Source organism: Excalfactoria chinensis, chromosome 4, assembly GCF_039878825.1.
Source record: "Excalfactoria chinensis isolate bCotChi1 chromosome 4, bCotChi1.hap2, whole genome shotgun sequence".
Classification (NCBI taxonomy): Eukaryota; Metazoa; Chordata; class Aves; order Galliformes; family Phasianidae; genus Excalfactoria; species Excalfactoria chinensis.
In genome coordinates, this window is record NC_092828.1 from 43,080,255 (window position 1) to 43,099,407 (window position 19,153).

The 19,153-nt window shown below is 46.3% G+C and overlaps 1 protein-coding gene across 13 annotated transcripts in view; it reads right to left on the minus strand.

Annotated features, from left to right (window-relative positions):
- Positions 1-388: 388 nt before the first annotated feature.
- Positions 389-19,153, minus strand: part of SEC31A (SEC31 homolog A, COPII coat complex component) — a 33,495-nt gene continuing 14,730 nt past the window's right edge. For 4 of the 13 annotated variants that reach the window (XM_072333957.1, XM_072333949.1, XM_072333950.1 and 1 more), the window contains 14 exons: positions 18,843-18,918; positions 18,478-18,656; positions 17,077-17,203; positions 16,119-16,264; positions 14,843-15,016; positions 14,284-14,457; positions 12,153-12,245; positions 11,534-11,663; positions 10,614-10,964; positions 6,325-6,383; positions 4,243-4,503; positions 3,971-4,090; positions 1,489-1,560; positions 411-1,138 (listed from right to left, as the gene is read on the minus strand). In XM_072333957.1, coding sequence (XP_072190058.1) covers positions 959-1,138; positions 1,489-1,560; positions 3,971-4,090; positions 4,243-4,503; positions 6,325-6,383; positions 10,614-10,964; positions 11,534-11,663; positions 12,153-12,245; positions 14,284-14,457; positions 14,843-15,016; positions 16,119-16,264; positions 17,077-17,203; positions 18,478-18,656; positions 18,843-18,918 — 2,142 coding nt within the window. In that variant the 3' untranslated portion in view covers positions 411-958. Of the gene's footprint in view, positions 1,139-1,488; positions 1,561-3,970; positions 4,091-4,242; positions 4,504-6,324; positions 6,384-10,613; positions 10,965-11,533; positions 11,664-12,152; positions 12,246-14,283; positions 14,458-14,842; positions 15,017-16,118; positions 16,265-17,076; positions 17,204-18,477; positions 18,657-18,842; positions 18,919-19,153 lie in introns of all 13 variants that reach the window. The other 9 variants (XM_072333952.1, XM_072333951.1, XM_072333953.1 and 6 more) reach the window with 9 other exon arrangements.

The window sequence follows — 19,153 nt, forward strand, 5'->3', positions numbered from 1 at the left end:
CCCACGTGCTGAGAAACGCACCTGACCCAAGCAGCAAAGGCTTGCTCACAGTCTCACAGCACAGCATGAGCTTGTGTCACAGCAGAGGCCGGAGTCTCCAGGCTCAGGGGGACTGCAAGAAACAATCGGCACCTTGTTTGCAGGCTGCATAGAACCTCTCTGTAAGGGTGGCTTAAACCACTCCACATTATTTCTGCTCTCAGCTTTTAATAAATGCACACAGATCTGTTCAGAACTCTTGCAAACCCCATCCTTGAAACGTCAGTATCTCAGTGTAAATGTTAAGCAGCGCTTTATCACGAACAGCACAGAAAGATAAACATATCCTTGCAGCTCAGGAGCCACAGAAAGCTGCCTCGCTCTACTCCAGGTTCAAAATAGCTAAGTTGCACTTCATCACAACACGTTTTAATAAATTAACATTTATTGAAAATACAACATTAGCCTTTATTTTGCTCATTTGTCCCGGTGCAAAATTAAGCTGTATGACATGTAAATCATAACAACAGAATCGCAAGCAGTCTCATAAAATGAAAGACCAACTACACTTCTAACAGGATCAGACTCTTTAATCCGGTGTCTAAGGAGCAGTGAGGTGCAGGGTCTGATACACAACCTACCTTCTCGCTTTCACACGTATCTGTTATTAAAAGCCACTGTTAAACAGTATAACATGCATCTAAAAATTGACAATATGGGGCGCCATCCCCATTAAATATACTATCTGTAGGCAAACCATCGGGGATGAGAAAATGGTTAAAAATAAAAAGAAAAGCACCAGGGCTCCAAGGCCCGCCTAGAATGATGGATTTTGCAGGGAGAGCGTAATGCCATTTGTCAGAGCTCTACTGCGACATGCTGTACGGACGAGCGTTTGGTCCACTTGTTGCATGTTTGCTGTAGAAATGCACTTCTTTGGAAAAGCAACCATCACAGGCTTTGCAAGTGCAGGGTTACCTCAGACACCCAACTTATTGGCCTGGATGAGGACAACTTTCAGAACAGGCATGAAAGCAGAGGTCTCGCTGAAGTTGCTGGTGCTGACTATGTGCATGTGGATGTTCAGTCCTTCCACGTAGTTGCGGGTTTCGATGCTCTTCACGATGTTGTGCAAGCCGCTAATGATGGCTGGAGAGAGCTGTGAGGAAGCCAGATGAGGCAGGTCAGAGTTAAGCAAAAACAGCAGCAATAGCACAACAGAAGTCCTGACTGTCACCTCTGCCCCTCAAGAAGGTGCCAGAATCAGGTCCTTTATTTTAAAGGCCTTCAGAAGCACTGCACGCTGAGCAAAGCTGCTAACAGCAGACTTCAAGCAGAAGACAGACTCACTGCAATCCCTGCCCCTGTGAGCCCCTAATGGCTGCAGTTTCCTGAGGAGGGACACCCGCCATGGCAGACCGTGGTGACAAGAAACCTACTGAGCTTCATGTCTCTGGGGTGTGGTTAACTGGCCATTTAACCAAGGCAAAGTGTAAAAACATCACTTACTGTCTGTTCCCTAAGTTTGTCGTATAGAAACTCCAGGCGTTTATTTGCATCGTCTAGTTTCCTCTTGGTTTGCTGCAAAAGAAAAACACATGAAGAATGAGCAATAGTAAGTACATTGCAAAGAGGTCTGTGCAACACACGAACTATCTTGGACAAAAGCATTTTCCTAATGTTTTGCTCTGTATTTTTCTCCCTTCATTTTGCTAGGGAAGACCGGATGAAATTCAGTTCTCCACATGCAACTGCTCCAGTTACCCATATGGTACAGTAACCTCTAAAGGTACATCCAAACAGGCATTTGCCACAGGTACAGCTGGCATACGAAGTGGGACAGAAATTGAGCTGGAGTCTTGTTTGATGGCTTACTGGCAAGGCACTGCAATGCCTGAATGAATATATTACTGGAATTCAGGATCCAGTGACGTCACTGAGAACTGAAGGGCACACGCAGCAGTCATTTACAGCAGGTTCTAGCTATGTTTTTCATTGCCTGATTAGTAAAGCCAGGAGCTGTCAACAGAAAAACAACTGCTAGACTAACCCAAACTGTTCTTAAAGATCCTTCCTGCTTCCATGAGTTTATGTAGAATAAACCACGCCCGTGGTGTCTATGGGATTACTTTGCCATAAGACCCTTAAAAATCATCCCATTATATTTCATAGCACCACAGCTGCTAGGGAAATGCATTTACATCCACTTGGTTTTTCAAACAGCTACAGAAACAAAACATTTTACTCCAAACTAACAAGAAAACACACTAGCAAAGCATCCAGATTACATTTACAAAAGCAAAAATAAGGCCAGTAGCAGTATAATTTCTATCAGGCACAAGTGTGTTGGAACCTCCTCCTATATCAGTACACATGCATCAATCCATCTTCATTTAGGATAGTGCCACCTCCACGGTGACAGGAAAATCTTCTCTGGGTTAAGTAATTGCAGAGAGATAAAATCAAAGCCCAAGGGAAGGCTCTAGCTCAGGAGTGCCTGCTCTGCCAGAAAGTAGGGGAAGCTGTTTGGATAGCAAAGGGCATGGACAAAAACACTGAATGCACATCTCATGCCACGTGTGGAAGCCCCCTCGGTGGCTGTATAAAGGACAGGGCAGGTAAGGAAAGAGCAGAGCAGAGGAGCTGGTCAGAAACAGCCTTTTAGGCTTCCTAACTCTCTTAGATACATGATGTCTGGACATCTGTTTCAAGACCTGTGAAATACTGGTAATAGGTGAACGGTTGGACCGGATGACCTTTTAGGTCTTTTCCAACCTTGGTGATTCTATGGTTCTATGAAAAGATCTACAAGCCAGCTGTTAGTTCTAAGGCAAAGGAGAAATTCACTGTGCTCCATAAGGCAAGACATCTCTCCAGCCACAGGAAATTAAGCACAAGCTGTTTGTTCTCCTGGTCCTCTCCTGATCCAAGTCCTAAGCATTAATGCCCTTCAAGCACCCATTTTCCCCTTTGGCGTGTAATAAAGGAGCTGTGCCTACATATATGCCGACAACTGATGTGCGCAGTCAGAGGAATGTTTCTCAGCACTGAGTGCCAGAAATACTCGCTCTGCCTAAGAGCAGAGAGACTTAAGGAGCAAGAAATCAAATTGTGTTGGCAGAGCAGAAAAGCAATCCCTTGGTAACAATGTGAAGCGAATACTTTTGCCTTCACTGTGCATCTGGGAAAAGAGGGATGACTCAAGATGCAAAAGGACTGAGGGCCGCTGCTCTAAAGAATAATCTTAAAGTGGGATTTTTTAAGCAATCAAATCCTGCTAAACACGACAGGATCTGTGCAAAGCAAGGTTTGTGGACTCTGAACATTTCTCCATACAAATGGGCAAGTCCACCATGAAACTGCTGCACCCAAGGAGCAAGTATATACAAAAGTCAAAACCACAGAGATACCTGAAATGGTGCAGCAAACCAACACAAATGACCCTGAATGCTCAATTTACTCCCACATCCATAGAGCTCTGACTGCTCAGCTCCCGGCATGGAGTGTGGGCCTGGGCTGCTGATCGCTACCATCCTGTCTTCCTTCATTCACCTTCCAGCATGCACAAGCCGAACAGTCAGCACCTGGGCTTGGTACGCTATTCACTGACTACCGGCAAGAAATGAGCTCTGAGGTGGATGGTTTGTTCACAATGTATCAAAAGCTACGGGATGTTGTTCCTGCCTAGCTTCAGCTGTTGTTAGAGCTCTTAGCTTTCCATTTCTCAGCTACCCATTGCTTCCTTTTGAAACAAGTTTAACAGAAATTACAAACCACAGATGAGAACCCAAGGCACGTACTCATAGACATAAGCGGGCATAATACCAGCTGCTCCTTCTTGGGCAGCTGGACTGTCAGCAGGGCCTTGCTCTGCTTCCAAATCACCACACCATGTGTGCACATGGTGTTCCTAAGCATCGCTTGTGGCTAAAGACACCAGCGTGTTCACCTGAACACAGGGTTACACTCTGGGACCGTGGCAGAGACCTACCGGATCAGAGGCAGACAGCAGGCACCTCTGGATAAGGGCTTCAAATGTTGTCTTCAGAATAAGGTGCTCCTCAGGGATGGGCTTCTTGGTTATCTTCTCTGTTGGCAGTGCCTGAACGTGCTAAGAAACAGCATAGGTGAGGCTTTCCAAGCCACTCTGCAACCCCATGTTGTTTTTAACTAACCCTAACCACAAGACCAACCACCAGGATCACAGCCCACGAGATCTGCTAATGCACAAACACAAACCACACGACATCGACGTTACGTTACCTGGATGGCATTGCCAATTGGGGCCCCTGGAGCCCCTTCTGTCCTGGGTTTGAAGGTAGTGGGAGTCACGGCACACGGCCCCAGAGCTTGGGGCGCATAGGGGCCCAGTGGTGCCTGCTGCCCTGCGGGGAGCTGTGGAGGCTGAAAGCTGGGTGTGCCCACTGGTGCTGCTGGAGGCTGCTGCATCTGTGCCTGCTGATCCGCCAGCGGGTTCATGATGGGTGAGGTGATGGGAACTGGGGGCATAAAGTTGTCGGGGACCTGGGGAAAAAACAAACAGCGCTTATGTAACTGCTGCAAACACCCAGCTCCCCACATCCCTCCCTACTCACAGGGCTTGAGATCCCAGCCAGGCAGGGAGCTGAGCCTCTGGGGTCTAGAAACAATGGGAGCAGGTGGGATTTCACTCACCCCTTCCTTTGGCAGCAGCTGTGTACAAAGAACCTACACCTATACGCATTCTGATCATTACATTTAGATTTTGGTGGCTACTTTTCTTTGTCCACACAGCACATAGATCACAGCTAGCAGCATGCACCAATAAAGCTTCTGAAAGGCTTTCAAGCTTCTGGCAAACACATTTGCACTAAGACAGATTATGAGCGCAGTTCAGATTCATCCCTGAGCATCTGCCAGTCTTTACACAGGGGTATTTTGGAAACATTTGGTAGAGAGAAAAGACAACAAAATGAGCTGTCAGCTTCTGCTACAAGGCAGACAGAAATCCAAACAAAATGAAGAGCTCCCATGCCTGTACACACATTTTTTTTAGAGGCAGAAAGAAAAATGAACTATTGTGGAATACTGAACACAGCCCTGATTGAAAGATGCCAGAATTAAGCTGGCAGTATGGGACAGCAAGAAAAACATTCCTGTTACAGCACTGATGACAGCTGCAAATGCAATGAATCACAACAGTAAACTTTTCAATGCCAACTGCCATGTTTTTAGTTTAGGGGGGGAAATGGCTGCAAATTATGCTGTGGCTTGAAATGCAAGACTGTTCTCTTTTACAATAATAACCCATGTAGTGAGTCATTTTATTACAGCCAAAATCTCCCCCTTGTGCTGCAGACATAAGCAAAGTAAGCATCTAAACATTTCTGACTGAGGTTTAGTATTTGACAGGACCATGGGACGAACATCACTCCTTCAGAGGGGAGCTGGCCCTCAAGCCCTCACCATAGCAGAAACTGTAACCACAATACACACAGCAGAAGGGTTTTTCTTGAGTCTGCAGTTCTCAATGTCCATTCTTGGGCAGCGAAGCCCTGAAAAACAGTGCAGTGGCTGTGGGACAGAGGTCCCAGCACAGGGACGGCCAGGAACACACAATTTCCCCTCTACCCAATGGCTTCCTAGCTGTAAGCAGAGACCAAAATCCAAGGGTCACGGAAGACTGCTGCCCTCACTTTCACTCAGCCCTTATCTTGCCTGCTCCAACTCCTTTCTTTCCTTAGCACAAGCACCTGACATGCTCCAGACTTGCTTCCCAAATGCACTGTGAGCAATGCTGACTGCTGTGGAGCACCAGGGGATGAAAAGGCTCACTCTGCTCTGTGCCAAACATCTCCAGTTGTTCTGTTCTGCTGCAATCTAAATCCTTTTTTTTACTGAACTGCACTATCTCTATCAGGAAAATTATGTCACTTTTAGCAGATCTCTCAGGGTCAAGCCCTTAATCGGGATAAATTGCTTTCAGCTCCAGCGTGGTCAATAATCTGTAACAATTTGTACAGCCTCATCATTTCACTTAAGTATCGTCTCTGGCAAAACTCAACTGCTTTTTAGCAATGAAAACAGTCCAAAGTATTTTCTTCCTTCAAACAGGGATTTGTGTTGTTATTAACAACAACTCTAGCACAAAGCCGCCATTCTCTTTAGAGGCATAAACATTCTGAGGGAGAGATAATGCATGTTGGAAGGCCATGAAGGCCATTTTCTGTTCACAAGATGTGGCTTTTGTTTGTAGCTAACCCTTCTTTTTCATTCTCCTGCGAACAAGCTCCCCCAGAGCAGGTTAGGTTACTGCTTTTCAAGTGGTCAGCACTCAATCATTTGAGGCAGGACTTCCTAGAATACCTTTTTCTTCTTGGCAGCTCTGTTCAGGGCAGGAGGGTCGTTCCAGCCGTTCTGAGGTCCTGGGACAGAAAGAAGAACAGAGACTGTGAGTAGCAGAGAGGAGGGCAGTGACGCCTCTTGGAGCTCAGGCTGGCTCCTTGCCATGGCAGAATTTATCCTTTATTTCCTTTCCTGTTCTCCTAACTAGCATGTCTCTCGCAGTATAACTACTTGAAACAGATGGGCCCCGTGAAAAGGCAGGCAGTTGCCTACCATGGCCAAAACACAGCTCTGCTGCACAGACTGCATATGTTGAGACAACTTCAGTTACCCGTGAAGGTTTCTCCTACCCATACGACATTAGGAATGAGCACTTCTTTTTGCCCTTATACGCATTCCCCAGCAAAACTAAATGGAAAGAGGAGAAGAGGCAAGAGGAGCTTTCAACAGCACAAGTGAGATCCACCCAGCCACCATGGGACACCAGGAGCCACAACACCAGGCTTCCCCTGCCAGCTGCAGCAGGTTCCTGGGCGCTGGGGCAGCCCAGCTAGCTCTTTCCACCAAGGACAATCTGTTTCAAGCTGAAAAACAGCACACGTCTGAGCAGATTCATTCCCAGTCCAATGCACCAAACCTTCTTCTCTTCATGGAAAGCTGCAAGATCTGCACACCAAAGCTCACGTTAGTGCATTAGAAATGGTTCCTATCTCATCCCAGAGCTGACATTTTCTGTCAGTGTTACCGCGGCCTCGCCAAGTAATCAGGATTTATTGCACAGAGCCACAAAAAGCTGAAACCAAATCCCCGCTCAATGGACTTTTTCACCACAGTGTTTTTCACTTAGCAGATGATCAATTCACCTCAGACAGCAGAGCGGAACGTCAGTGCAATCCGCTCGAGTGGTCTGAAATTACATTTCCTCCCGAGCTTTTGTTAAACAAGTTTCACATCCAGAGCATGTTGATGGGGTAAATGGAAAACAAATTAACCCCCCTTCGCATCTGGCTTCTTGTGAACAAACGGAAAGCACGGCCATCAGCCCCAGGGCTCTGCTCCTCCCCATCCAGAAAAACCCATCCCAGAGTATTTCTGATATAGGAAGTCTAACTTGTGCAGTGCTGACAGCAAAACACATTGGAAAGTCTCACACACTGCTGATAGTTTCCTGGAACAATTTGTTGGGAAATTAAAACAAAAAAACAACACACCGGCATTTGTTTCTGTGGTTAAAAACTCCAGATTTGTTGTTATTGGTTTTAATTAAGGAATTGTAAATTTGATTCGATTAAAGTCTGATCAGAAAACAGCATTGCACTCGATGTTCTCTGAGGAACGTAAGCATTTACTGATGCCCATTCAATTAATTTCAGGTAGTGGCTGTGATCAGTTTCAGCTGAGGTGGTACCTCGTTCACCTGCCAAGGGAGAGGCCTGGTCTTGAGCTGGTAGGATTTCTGCAGATAAAAAGCAAAGAACTAAAACAAGAGTTTTTCCTCAGAAATAATAAAGCATTCTTCCTAGAATTTTACATTCACACTTCGGCTCAATAAGCGTAAGGAGTCAAAAGAAAAACGCCTAACCTAATTAAAATGCCAGCTGAGAGACAGGAGCCATTCATCCAACCCACCCCGTGAAATTGTTTTTGTCTGCCTTCCCCCCCATACAGCCCCGTTTCTCTTCCCATGCAGTAAATCAGCGCTTCTTGCTTTCAACAAATGTTGAGGAGTCCTGGCCCACTCTCTTATCTCCTCCAGCATTCATTTTCTACTCCTAACGCCAGCACAACTGACAGACCATTACTCTTAGCAACACTCTTCTCACCACCATTGTATTATTCCAGAAAGCCCTTCAGATGTTTTAAGGACTTGACCTGAAGGTGGATGCCAATCATTTGCCAGAGTCAAGGCTCTTGTCTGCATCTAGCATGGCAAAAAGTCACTTTAAACCCACGTGGAAGGACAACAAACCCAAAGGGCAGAATACAACCGACACACAAGTCTACCATTGCAAAGAGAAGACAAACATAAGGATTAAACAACTCCTTTCTCTGAGGTCACTCTGATGTGTTTATAGCTTACAGCTTCTCTATCACAACTCCAAGAAGGATGCAAGATCCTGAAGATTCCAACTCCCTTCAAAGCAGGTTCAGAGAGAGACGAGATGAAAATGAAAAATCAATGTGGGCTCAGTTGCTGACTACAAGATGCAAGCATGGCTTAACACACTGAGGCTACGTACACTTGCAAGACAGGAGAGAAGACCTTCATCTCTAAACCTAAGGCAGCTCAAAGGTCAGGTGCTATTCAAGATTCCACACTTCACTTTGTCCCTAGGCTCCCCTTAACCAAACACATCTGCAATGTGAGACATGACGTCCCTGTATCAGACCGTTCTACAACTCAGCTCCACACTCTGCACCAGAACAGCCACAACTATGGATTTACTTCTGGCTACAGATTACTGCTTTTCTGAGAGATCTCATACGAAGGCTCCTTCCCTAAGCAATACAGCTACTGTGGAAGATGTGTTTCTGGTTAAGATTATAAAGTCTGCACGCACTAATTGCAGCATCTACACAGCAAAGCTTTTTCCTCACCTTACGTGTTTTCGGAACAAGTCACCTTTAAACAAAACAAATCTTTGGATACCTCTATTTTCTCCAGCTGCAGGCAGCAGCCACCTGCCCCAGTGCACCTTGCAAAGCCCCCTCTGCAGCTCAGCCAAATTGTGGCATTTGCCAGCAGAAAACTGATGCCAGAGTTTGGTTTCCTGAAGGTCTGACACTTGGCTGCCTTCTCTCTCTACAGCTATGGGGAGAAGTGAAAACAATGCTGGTAACTCCCAGAAAGATTATAAAAAGCCCAGCACAGAAAGCTTTTAGGTTTGAAAGGCAGTCTGGCAAGGCAGTGCTGATAATGCTACCTCCATTTCCCTTCTATTAAAACAACCCGAGGAAGATGTGTTAGGTCACAGCCTGTGCGAATAACACGCGCTATCATTAATACCCATAGTTTTTGTCGCTCAAAATGCAGAGCTTCATCTGCTCAAGCACACCGCGTGGATTACAGCACTTCACTCTTTACCCAAGAAGTGCAGTGATCTCTGCGGTGCCTGCCAATGACGCAAATACAGTAGTAAAACGGATAAGAAAGAACGATTTTCTTGTTCCGTGCCTTTGTTTGGAGGCACAGAAGCAATGCTGTCTGCATAACAATGCCGCTCAACCTCCAAGGCCTGGATCCCCTTCCAACAATTCCACCCATTTTAATAATCCCACTGAGTTAGAGATACAGATCAGCCACGTCCCGTAACATGGGGTCAGGTGGGGTCCCAGTACAGTAACTCCAAGGAGAACAGAACACGATGTCTGGCTGTAGGCAGCCCACTGCAGCTGTCCCACAGTGCTCCTCTTCGTTTCTTGATAGAGCAAAAGACCTCTTCTCTGCTATTTCTGGACTGCATCACCCTAGTGTCAGAATCCCCACGGGGTTCCCTAGGGCCTACCAGTATCCCAAAGTCACCCCTCAGATCCCGCCTAGTGCTCCCTCTGCTCACAGATCCAGTCCACCTAGATGTGAAGCGTGTTTAGGAAAAAAAACACTCCTGCCACCTGCACAGACTGTCACATGCAAAGCTGCAACTTCACAAGCTGCCAGCCCGGAGACAGCTTTGTTAGCTCTCAGAAAGCACAAATACACTCAGGCAGTCACAGGTGCTGCCAGCAGGCATCAGTCCTCAGCTGGGTGCATGCTCACACCATGCCTGCTCAAACATGCTCCCACAGCCCAGCCACACATGCTTCTGATTAGCATTCAGGAAAGAGGCCACCTAAAAGCACTTCTACATCACTTCTGATTACCTTTTAAGGCATACACAGCTACAGTAAAACCTGCTGCACTAAGTGACTAGGGAAAAAATAGTCAATGTGAGCCAATGCCACTGCAAATGCAAACTGAATTTAATATGCTGCCAATCCTGAGCTTGACCCATTGCTCACAAAGCAGGGACACATTGATGAATTTATTTTGCTCCGCAGCCACATAGCGGGTGTTGCTGTCAGCCTCAACAGATTATTGCTGTGCCACCATTCATCCACTGTACACACAGACTCACGAGGCAATGCCACAGCATCGTGCCTTGGGCAAATGAAAAGCTGTGTGTAGGCAAGTGTTTCAGAAGTGCCTTGAGTTGGCCCAAGAAAACACACAGAGCACTCACCATGAAGCGTGCACAAATAGTAAGCGAGGTTTAAGTGAGAAATCAAGCCAGACCCTCCCCTCCCACCTGCCCCCCCATCCAAGCGCAGACCTGTTCTCTGGGATGCAGGAAGGTCACTGGCTGCAGGCAGAGTACCTGTTGGTCCAGTAGGTAACGCATAAGCCACAGAAGTTGCTGGAAGTCCTGGCCTGCCATGCTGAAAGGATGCACCAGAAGGAGGAAGAGGGAAGGAAGAGGCAGGGTTCAGGCTTGTTGGGGAGGGCTGAGGCTGCCCAGGGTACAGCGGGGAGGGCACAGGGTGGGCAGCGGGCAGGTAGGGAGGGTTGGTGTTAGAGGCAGGGTTTGGGTAAGAGGCTGAAGCGGGGGCAGCAGCAGGCTGCTGGGGCTGATACAGAGCTGTTTCCCCCGTTCCAAAAGGGTACTGCTGTGTGTTCTGATACGCTACAAACAGAAAGAAGAGATTCAGTCAGTAAGTTCAGAATGCATGAACAAGCTTCCACTGCTTCCTGCCCCTTTCCCCTCACACCACTTACCTGCACAGCCTCATCCCAGCTCCCAGAACACTGTCAGTCACCTGGGAACCGCTGCTTAAAACCTCAGCCTGCTCTGGGGAGCAGGAAGCCAGAAGAAGGTCCTTGCCCCCTGCAGCCCCAGTGAGACTGTCCCAGCCACAGGCAGATATGGGTGGATCCCTCTTGGAGAGCCCAGTGCTGCTTCTCTAAGACTCATCCCCAAGTCTCTGACCCCAGTACACCTACAGGAGGGCTGGTGGCCAAGAAGCAAGCTTAAGAACTGTATACAGACACTTCAGCAGAGAATACAGCATCTGACAGTGGCTCATGTATGGGCCCCACGAAAAAGAGAGGTTCCTCATATGCTATTTCAGGAGTGTCAGAATGGTTTGGAATTCCCCAAAACCCCAAGGAGTGAGCTGATAGTGAAATGGGAACACCCTTTTACCACCTGTCTGTTCCAGCAGGGTGGGAGGAAGGGGAGATGAAGCTACTCACTCTGTGGGTACGCTGGCCGGGTGCCTGCTTGGGAGTACATGCTGTAGCTTGGAGATGTGGCTTGCTGTGGGGGTGCACTGGGGTTAACAGCACCTGGCATGATAAAGCCTGGAGGAGGTGGCTTGTCTCCCTGTGAAAAAAGATAGCAGGAAAAAAGTGGAGGGAAGTAGGATTTCATTGGTGATGGTAATACAGCACCAGAGCAGACCCGCAACAAAATGACCGGTTGGCATTCAGTGGCCTGAAGTTACCTTCCTTTTTAGAGCCACCAGCAGCACAGGTGCAAGCACCTTTAACTAAAAGACTAAGTATTAACTCTGATGCTTCTGATCTCCAAGGGAAAGAGGGGAAAGAAAAACACCATGCTTGAAATATCCTAAGGATCGGTCTCAGGTCACATCAGACTCCTACACAAAACTTTCTGGAGCCAATTGTTTTGGCAAAGGTGAAAAATACACTAAAAAAACGTAACAAAGGATGCAGAGGAGCAAAACCTGAGTACATGTGGAAGCTTCTGCTCCTTCTACCTATCCACGCCAGACTGTATCACGTGCACAGATGGCACCAGGGGACTTATCAGGGTGGAGCAGGGGCTTGGAGAGAATAACGAAGGTTATACCTGTGTGTCAGAGGGACAGCCTGCAGGAGGATGGCTGGGAAGGGCAGTGGGAGTTTTGTTACTCCAGGTAGTGACAGTAGGGGCAATTCTAACCTGAATTGAACAAAGAAATACCAATCATGGAAAACAAGGCAATAAAAAAAAAAAGTCTAAAGGATTTTACAAAACGAGATGCAAAGAAGTGAACAGAGAAAGTTTTGCATGCCGGCACCTCCAGCACAGCCAAATAAAATCACAGGGAGGAGGAAAAGTGCATTCAAGGCAACCAAAATCAATGTGCACTGAAGTGAATCACAGAGTGAGGATTAAGCACAGAGAAGAGGTAGCTACAACAGCCTGTGGAGCGAGTGCAATGTTACACGTGCCAGCAAGCCAGGTCTGCCACAAAAAGGGCTTCACTGGACTAATGTTATCAGTTTGGTTTTGCAGAAGCTCCCCTCAGGGTACTGCACAGCACTCAGCACCACCAACTGCTGCTGGAAATCACAAGTCCTGGGTTAAATTCAAATATGCTGCTTCACACAATACAATTTACGTTGAGCTTCAGAAGCACTAAGAGGTTAAAATCTGAACTAAGCTCATGCATAGGCACAAACATCTATCTTAATGCCCTTTCTCCCTAAGCACAGAGAGAAGGAAAGCTCAGACAACTCCGGCGTGCCTTTAACTCTACACAGCATCACACTGGTATGGCTGATGGCAGCATAGCAGTCGCCGTGAAGGTCTGCATCAAGTTTTTATCACTGGAATTATCTGAAAGATTTGTCCACCCCTATCATTTAATAGTTGTTTCTTCTTCCAGACAAAAAACGGCACAAAATCACAAACCAAAAAGAAACTGAAGGCTAAAGGCACATTCCTGTTTGGGACAATTAAGGAAATGCTGCCTTAAAACGTTACAAGCCAACATCCCTGCTTTCTTAAATGCAAAAAAAGAAAAAAGATAAGACTTAAAATGTCATTTCTTTCTGTCCTGGTTCACCAAAGTACCACTGGGCACCTTTCTGACATGGCCCTGCCTGCTCGAAGTCCCTGCTGTAGCTCGTGCTTGGCATGAGCTCCTATGGAGACCAAGAGCACTGAGAGCAACTCACTCACAGTGTGCTCCTGGGGCTTGTGATACTCCTGGCTTTCAATCACCTGCAGGGCTTTCTTCAATCATAGCTTTCCCGAGGCCATAGGAGAAATGGGAACAGTGTTTTGAAAACCATTGCTAAACTCACGCCATCTAGAGGTAACGTGCTGTTTTCCACAGCCAAACATAGCATCTTGCTTGTTACAAGGGAGGAAGGTCAGACACAAGAAAGAAGAGCTGAATTAATATCGGCAATGATGCAATCGAAGTTGGATGCAATTGCATTAGCGAGGTAATGCTGTATGAATAGGATAAAGGCTTTGTCCCTTCTGAATGCTGAGCCTCAAAGCCTCAAAGAAAAGGCAAAGGAACCCACAACCATCAACATAAAAAGGGATGTAGCAAAGCTCAGCTCCCCATTGCTCTTCAGCCCTTCTTCCACCCTGATCCCATTTTTCTGACAGGCTGTGTTTGAATGGCAGCACTGGGAGACCTTTCCTGCATGGGAAGTCCAGCTGTAGCTCTAGCATTGTGCTGAGATTCTTTCAGCATTCACAAAGCCAGAGTTGCCCACTGCACTGCACTCTGGCAGTGGCTGATATCCTACCTTGTAGTTCAGTGTAATGCCATCCTCAGCCCAGAAGCTAAAAGCAGAACATGTCTCGTGTCTCCTCGGTTCTCCTCTTCCTGTCTGCATAACTCCCTTAGTCCCATACTCACCAGGTCTCTCCCTTCTGGCACAGCTCATGTCCAGCTCTGTTCTGCTGCCCCACCTGCTGTCCATGCTACCTATGCTATGCATGCAGTTAGCTGAGAGGCTTTCAACCTGATATTTAACCACAGGCTGCTTGGCAAGGTGTAAGAGATGTTACCAGACAAGGAACAAATCATCTCTACTGATTGAAGAGCAGCACAAATGATTATCCCCATAAGGTACTTTCTGGGTACATCTTAGAGCCCCAGCTTGGACCAGAAGAAAGGAAAACAAAGTGCTCTTGCCATCATTTTCCAGACCCCAAGCGTGATGTCTTGCATTGAATACCACAATCAATTTACCTGCTGGTAGTACTGCTGTGCTGAATTCTGAGGCCCTGGCACTTGTCCTGTCATAGGGCCAGCTCGATCTTTGGGCATGGGCTGTCTCTCATATGGTGCCTTGATGACCTCCTGTCCCGCTGGCAACTCCCCTTGGGCTCTGCAAAGCCTGTCCCGTAACAGCATGATGTTTGGCTGCAAAAAAGACAGCAAAGGAAGGTTAAGTGCACTGACTGCCACCCGGTGAACCCAGCGAGTGATTTACCAGCCACACACCAACAAGTTTGTGTCTCTTCAGAAGCCTGATCTGCTTTATTTGACTCAAGTCTTTCTTGCAGAAGAAACATGGCTGGTTTACAACAGCAACAACAGCCTTGCCAGCAGACACTGCCTGCAATGACAACTGAGAAAATACAGGGTAGACCAAGGTCATGTACCTCTGCCAGTTCAGCAAGGCCAATGCACCAAGGGGGAAAAGCACTGAGGGGCTTTTCCAATGATAACTGCACTACACTGACATCTTTGCTTAAAGTTGGCCTATTAACAGAGAGAGGGATTATCAAGCCTGAAGGCCACGTACCTGGTCAGTGTTTGCAGGCAGGAAGGTCAGAGCCGCAGCAATACTGCCCTGAGCAGCCAGGAGGTTGGCATACTGGCTCATCTTCTCAGCCAAAAGGGCCCCCACAGCATTAGGGTCCACAGCCTGGGTGAGCTGTACGGCCTTGCGCAGGATCACCACCTTCTCTATTAAATCCTAGAAGAAAAGGTCAAAGAAAACAGGGAAATGAGAAGAGCAGGGTGAAGGAGGCCCTGGTTGACATGCTCCTCAGCAACCCTGCAGAACCCCCTCTCATTCAATGAGAAGCCCAAACTCCTGCATTACATTAGAAGGTACTGCAAACATTAATTTACCAACATCAGCATTCAAACCCTCTTTTAAATCTTGCTTTGGATGTGTAGGACAGTTCCAAAAAGTTGCAAGTGGAGGAAAAAAAACCAATCAAGTAAAATTCAAATTATTCCATTCCCTTCAATCTTCTAAAGATAGAGAGGGGTATGGGCAGGCAGCATTACTTTCAGTTCTCCCAAAATCTTGTCCTTCAAAGGCCCTGAACAGATGGAAGAAACTAAGATTATACCATAAAATAAATTATTCAATAACTGCTTCATCTCACTGTCATCAATCCTCCTATTCCCCCAAGATATTTGCTATATATGATCTCTCGCTGCCGGAAACCAAACCTCATACATGCAAACCCCTGGAGAAAACATTCATATGAACCCTCCCACAGCTTCTCTTGCAATTTAAATCATTTATTAGATTCCTCCTCCGTAATGTCTAAGTGATCTATTCCAAAAGCAGAAACGTCCGAAGTGCATCTATCACAAAATATGTGAACACTCAAAGTCACTTCTTTACAAAAACACTTAGTGATATGGCTACCTACAGACCTTCTACACAGGAAGTATATTAGCATGACCACCAACAATGGAGTAGACCCCGGGGCTATTTTGTTTCACAACACACTTCCTGATATCATATTACAAGTTATTTCTGGTAAAAGTACCCATTCCAGAATCAAAACATTTGCATCTTGATATACACACAACTATTGTCTCCAGGGAGTTGGTGCAGATATCATCCCTGGAGGTGTTCAAGAAGTGTGGAGATGCGGCACAGAGGGTCATGGTTAGTGGGCATGGTGGGCATAGGATGGGGTCAGAATAGATCATCTTAGAGGTCTTTTCCAACAGTTATGATGCTATGAACAAAGCTCTACTCTCAGCCATTTGATTTAAGTGCCATATGATCCTCATGCATTACTTCCAACATCCTTTGTCAAGGACATACTGACCTGAAGAGACAAGGGGCTGTTTCCATCCTGAACTTTGCTCCAACAGGAAACGAGCTTTTCCACATTGCCAGCGCAAATGTAGCAGAGACAAGCCTGTGTCCGCAGCAGGCTGTCCCCCTCACTCTCCAGTCTGTTACCCAGGAGATCTAAGGAAAACATGAGTCAAGACAATGCTTGTTAACCACCTTGCAGATCCCCTGGTTGCTGCTGGCACAGGGAAAACTTTCAATGCTCACTGTGTCCCTGCTCAGCACAATGAGAACCGATACTGCCTCTGGGCTCCATCTGTGAGGACGTGCTCCAGCACTGAACACCTCATGGGAGTTTTCAGGACAACTCAAGAGGGTGACCTGAGCATGCAACTGCAAAGGAGCTGCGAACAAAGCTGTGAATCTGCCCTGGGCTGATGCATGTGCTGAAACAAGTCTGTACAGCACAATGAACACTGAGGCTGCTGTCTGTGAAGCACACCGGTGTCAGTCACATCGGTATTGTTAAGAAGACTTCCCTAGGTGCAAACGAGCTTAGCTACTTGCCTGCTACACATCATACAAGCAGGCATGCTAACTGATCATTGCCTGACAAAGAGGGCGACTTCTCCAAAATCAAAACACTCTTGGTAAAGCATAGAAAGCTTTTCCAAAACATTTCTCCTTGCATCTCATGCAGAAGTGCTACATGAGACTGCTCCCTTGGCTGAGACCTCCATCACACCAACTTCACCGTTACACATCCGCCCGCTCAGAGGCATCCTCCTGTGCCCAGAAAACCAGAGAGCATACAAGAAAAGCAACATTCCAGAGGTTGTTCTCCTTCTCTGCAACAGTACTGAAGAACTGCATGACCGATCAAAGTTAGCAAGGCATTATGGCATTTTACCTGAAGGACAACAACAGTGGAAATGCACAGTTTTGTAGTAAGCAGGATAACTATCATCCAGTCTGCAGGGCTTCCTTACCGCAAAGGGCTGCAAACTCATCTGGCCTGGCATAAGTGAGCACAGCAGCCAAAGCCTCTCTCCAATTCTGTAGATCACAAGACTGCACAATCTCCTTCCAGTTCTTTGTTACAACTGCAGTGATGAGCTGGAGCCGAAGAAGAGACCACAGTTAAGATTTTGGTAGGATTTCTTTTCATACAGTATCATTTGAATACTCAAGTGTAACGCAAGCATACTCATTCCCACTGCATCCAGAGTTGTGGCAGGTGTGGTACTGCAAGTCAAAAGCTCCACAAGAGTCAACTTTATTCTCAAAGGGGCCCACTGAAAAATCACAGAACAAGCTCAGGTAACACGGGCCAATTACTCTGACTAGAGAAGGTGCAAGCTGGGATTGCTGCAGATGGTCTGTCTTCAGAACTGGTTTTGTAGACGAAGATGCATTATGCCAAATATTGAGGCACAGACACAAAGCCCAGCAAGGAGCATTTTATTTTGTGAAGTTCACTGTTTTATTCAGCTTTAAGCTCTCAGTGTCAAGTGAGAGGCAGTTGAGAGCCCTGCTCAAAGCAAGAAGCCAATTAGCAGTAATACCCCTGAGCTGGCTCTAGTGCCCCTACCCTTCACACATGCACTCGAGTCATCTCTTCACAATTACCAAAAGCAAAATTTCAGTTTCTTTCATCAGAAACTTTGCTTCCAGCGATTCTGCTTCTCACAAAAGGCAGACTTGGCAGCTGTGCTGCTATTTAGTGAACAAAGCCCTTGTCATGCCAAGAGTTTCAGCTCAGAAACAGCTGAACAAACAGTAGGCATGACATTTGGGACAGGAAAAGAAACAAACACCTGAACAACAACTATAATGTCATAATTGTAAGGCCAACACTCACTTCTTAGCACAGATAACAGTTCAACTCTCCATGAAAACATCCTTCTCTATAGGATGAACTGCAGTAAAGAACACATCCACCAACCACTACAAAGCTCTCCTTAGTTTAGGACAATCACAGGAAAGTAGCTAAACAGGCAGAGAAAACCTGCAGAGATTCTTCCTCTTTTCATTCATCCGCTACTAAAAATGCCAACTATTCCTGTCTGAAACTGAATCACAGATGGTGACCAACAAAATTCTACCTCTGGGCTGCAGCCTGTGAGGCTAGGTGCCCAAACTCCTGAGATGACCATACTTGGCAGCAGTCAGCCCTGCTCTAGGCAAGCACTATCCAGGCACTGTGCCTCTTCTTTCCTTACCAATAAACTGTATTAAAACACAATAAATACTTGTGCTCTGAGATTGTGTAGAAGATTTGAACATTTACCAGCTTACCTCTGACCTATGAAAAGGCAAGAAAACTTATAAGGTGAAAAAGAGGTTGCCAAAAGCCTATGTGTATGTTGGTTCTTAGCAGAAATACATACCCTGGTGATTTTGCTTTGTATCTTAGAAAAGTACTTTTCCTGTGTCCTAGAAAGCAGCTCTTGTCCACCTGCGATGGCCAAGATAATGGCATCAGCCATGCGATTATCGTGCAAGCAAAGGTCCACTGCACTCTCGAAGTTACCAGTCAGCAAAGCCTGAGTAATCAAACCGTCCACATCTGCAAGAGAGTAATTCATTTTCAAATGATGGTATAAAATCAATTTAAAAAGCAACAGCTGGTGATTCCATCCAGTTCTGCCATCCCGCATAACCTTCTCTGCAAAGTAATCTGATGTAGGAAAGGTACGATCCCTATGTAATTAAATATAAATTTAATTATATAAATAAATATATATATATTTACCTCCACTGACAGAGATATTAAAAGTCTTCCTTGCAGATCCCAAGTCTTCAGTTTCTTGTTTGTTGTCCTTGGCCCTCTAACGGAAAGGAAAAGCAAAATTTTTGAGGTCATGTATACATTTGGAATAGATACACACAGCCTTAAAAAACTGGCTCTTGCACTACAAGGTAAGGCAGACCTCCAGACTGCCAGTCACCTACAGGGTCATTCACTCAGAAGAGCATCAGCTTCCTCTAGTGACTGTACAAAGTCACGGAGGAAATCCTACATTTATCAAAAGACAGTGTGTATAAATGTGCCATTATACAAGC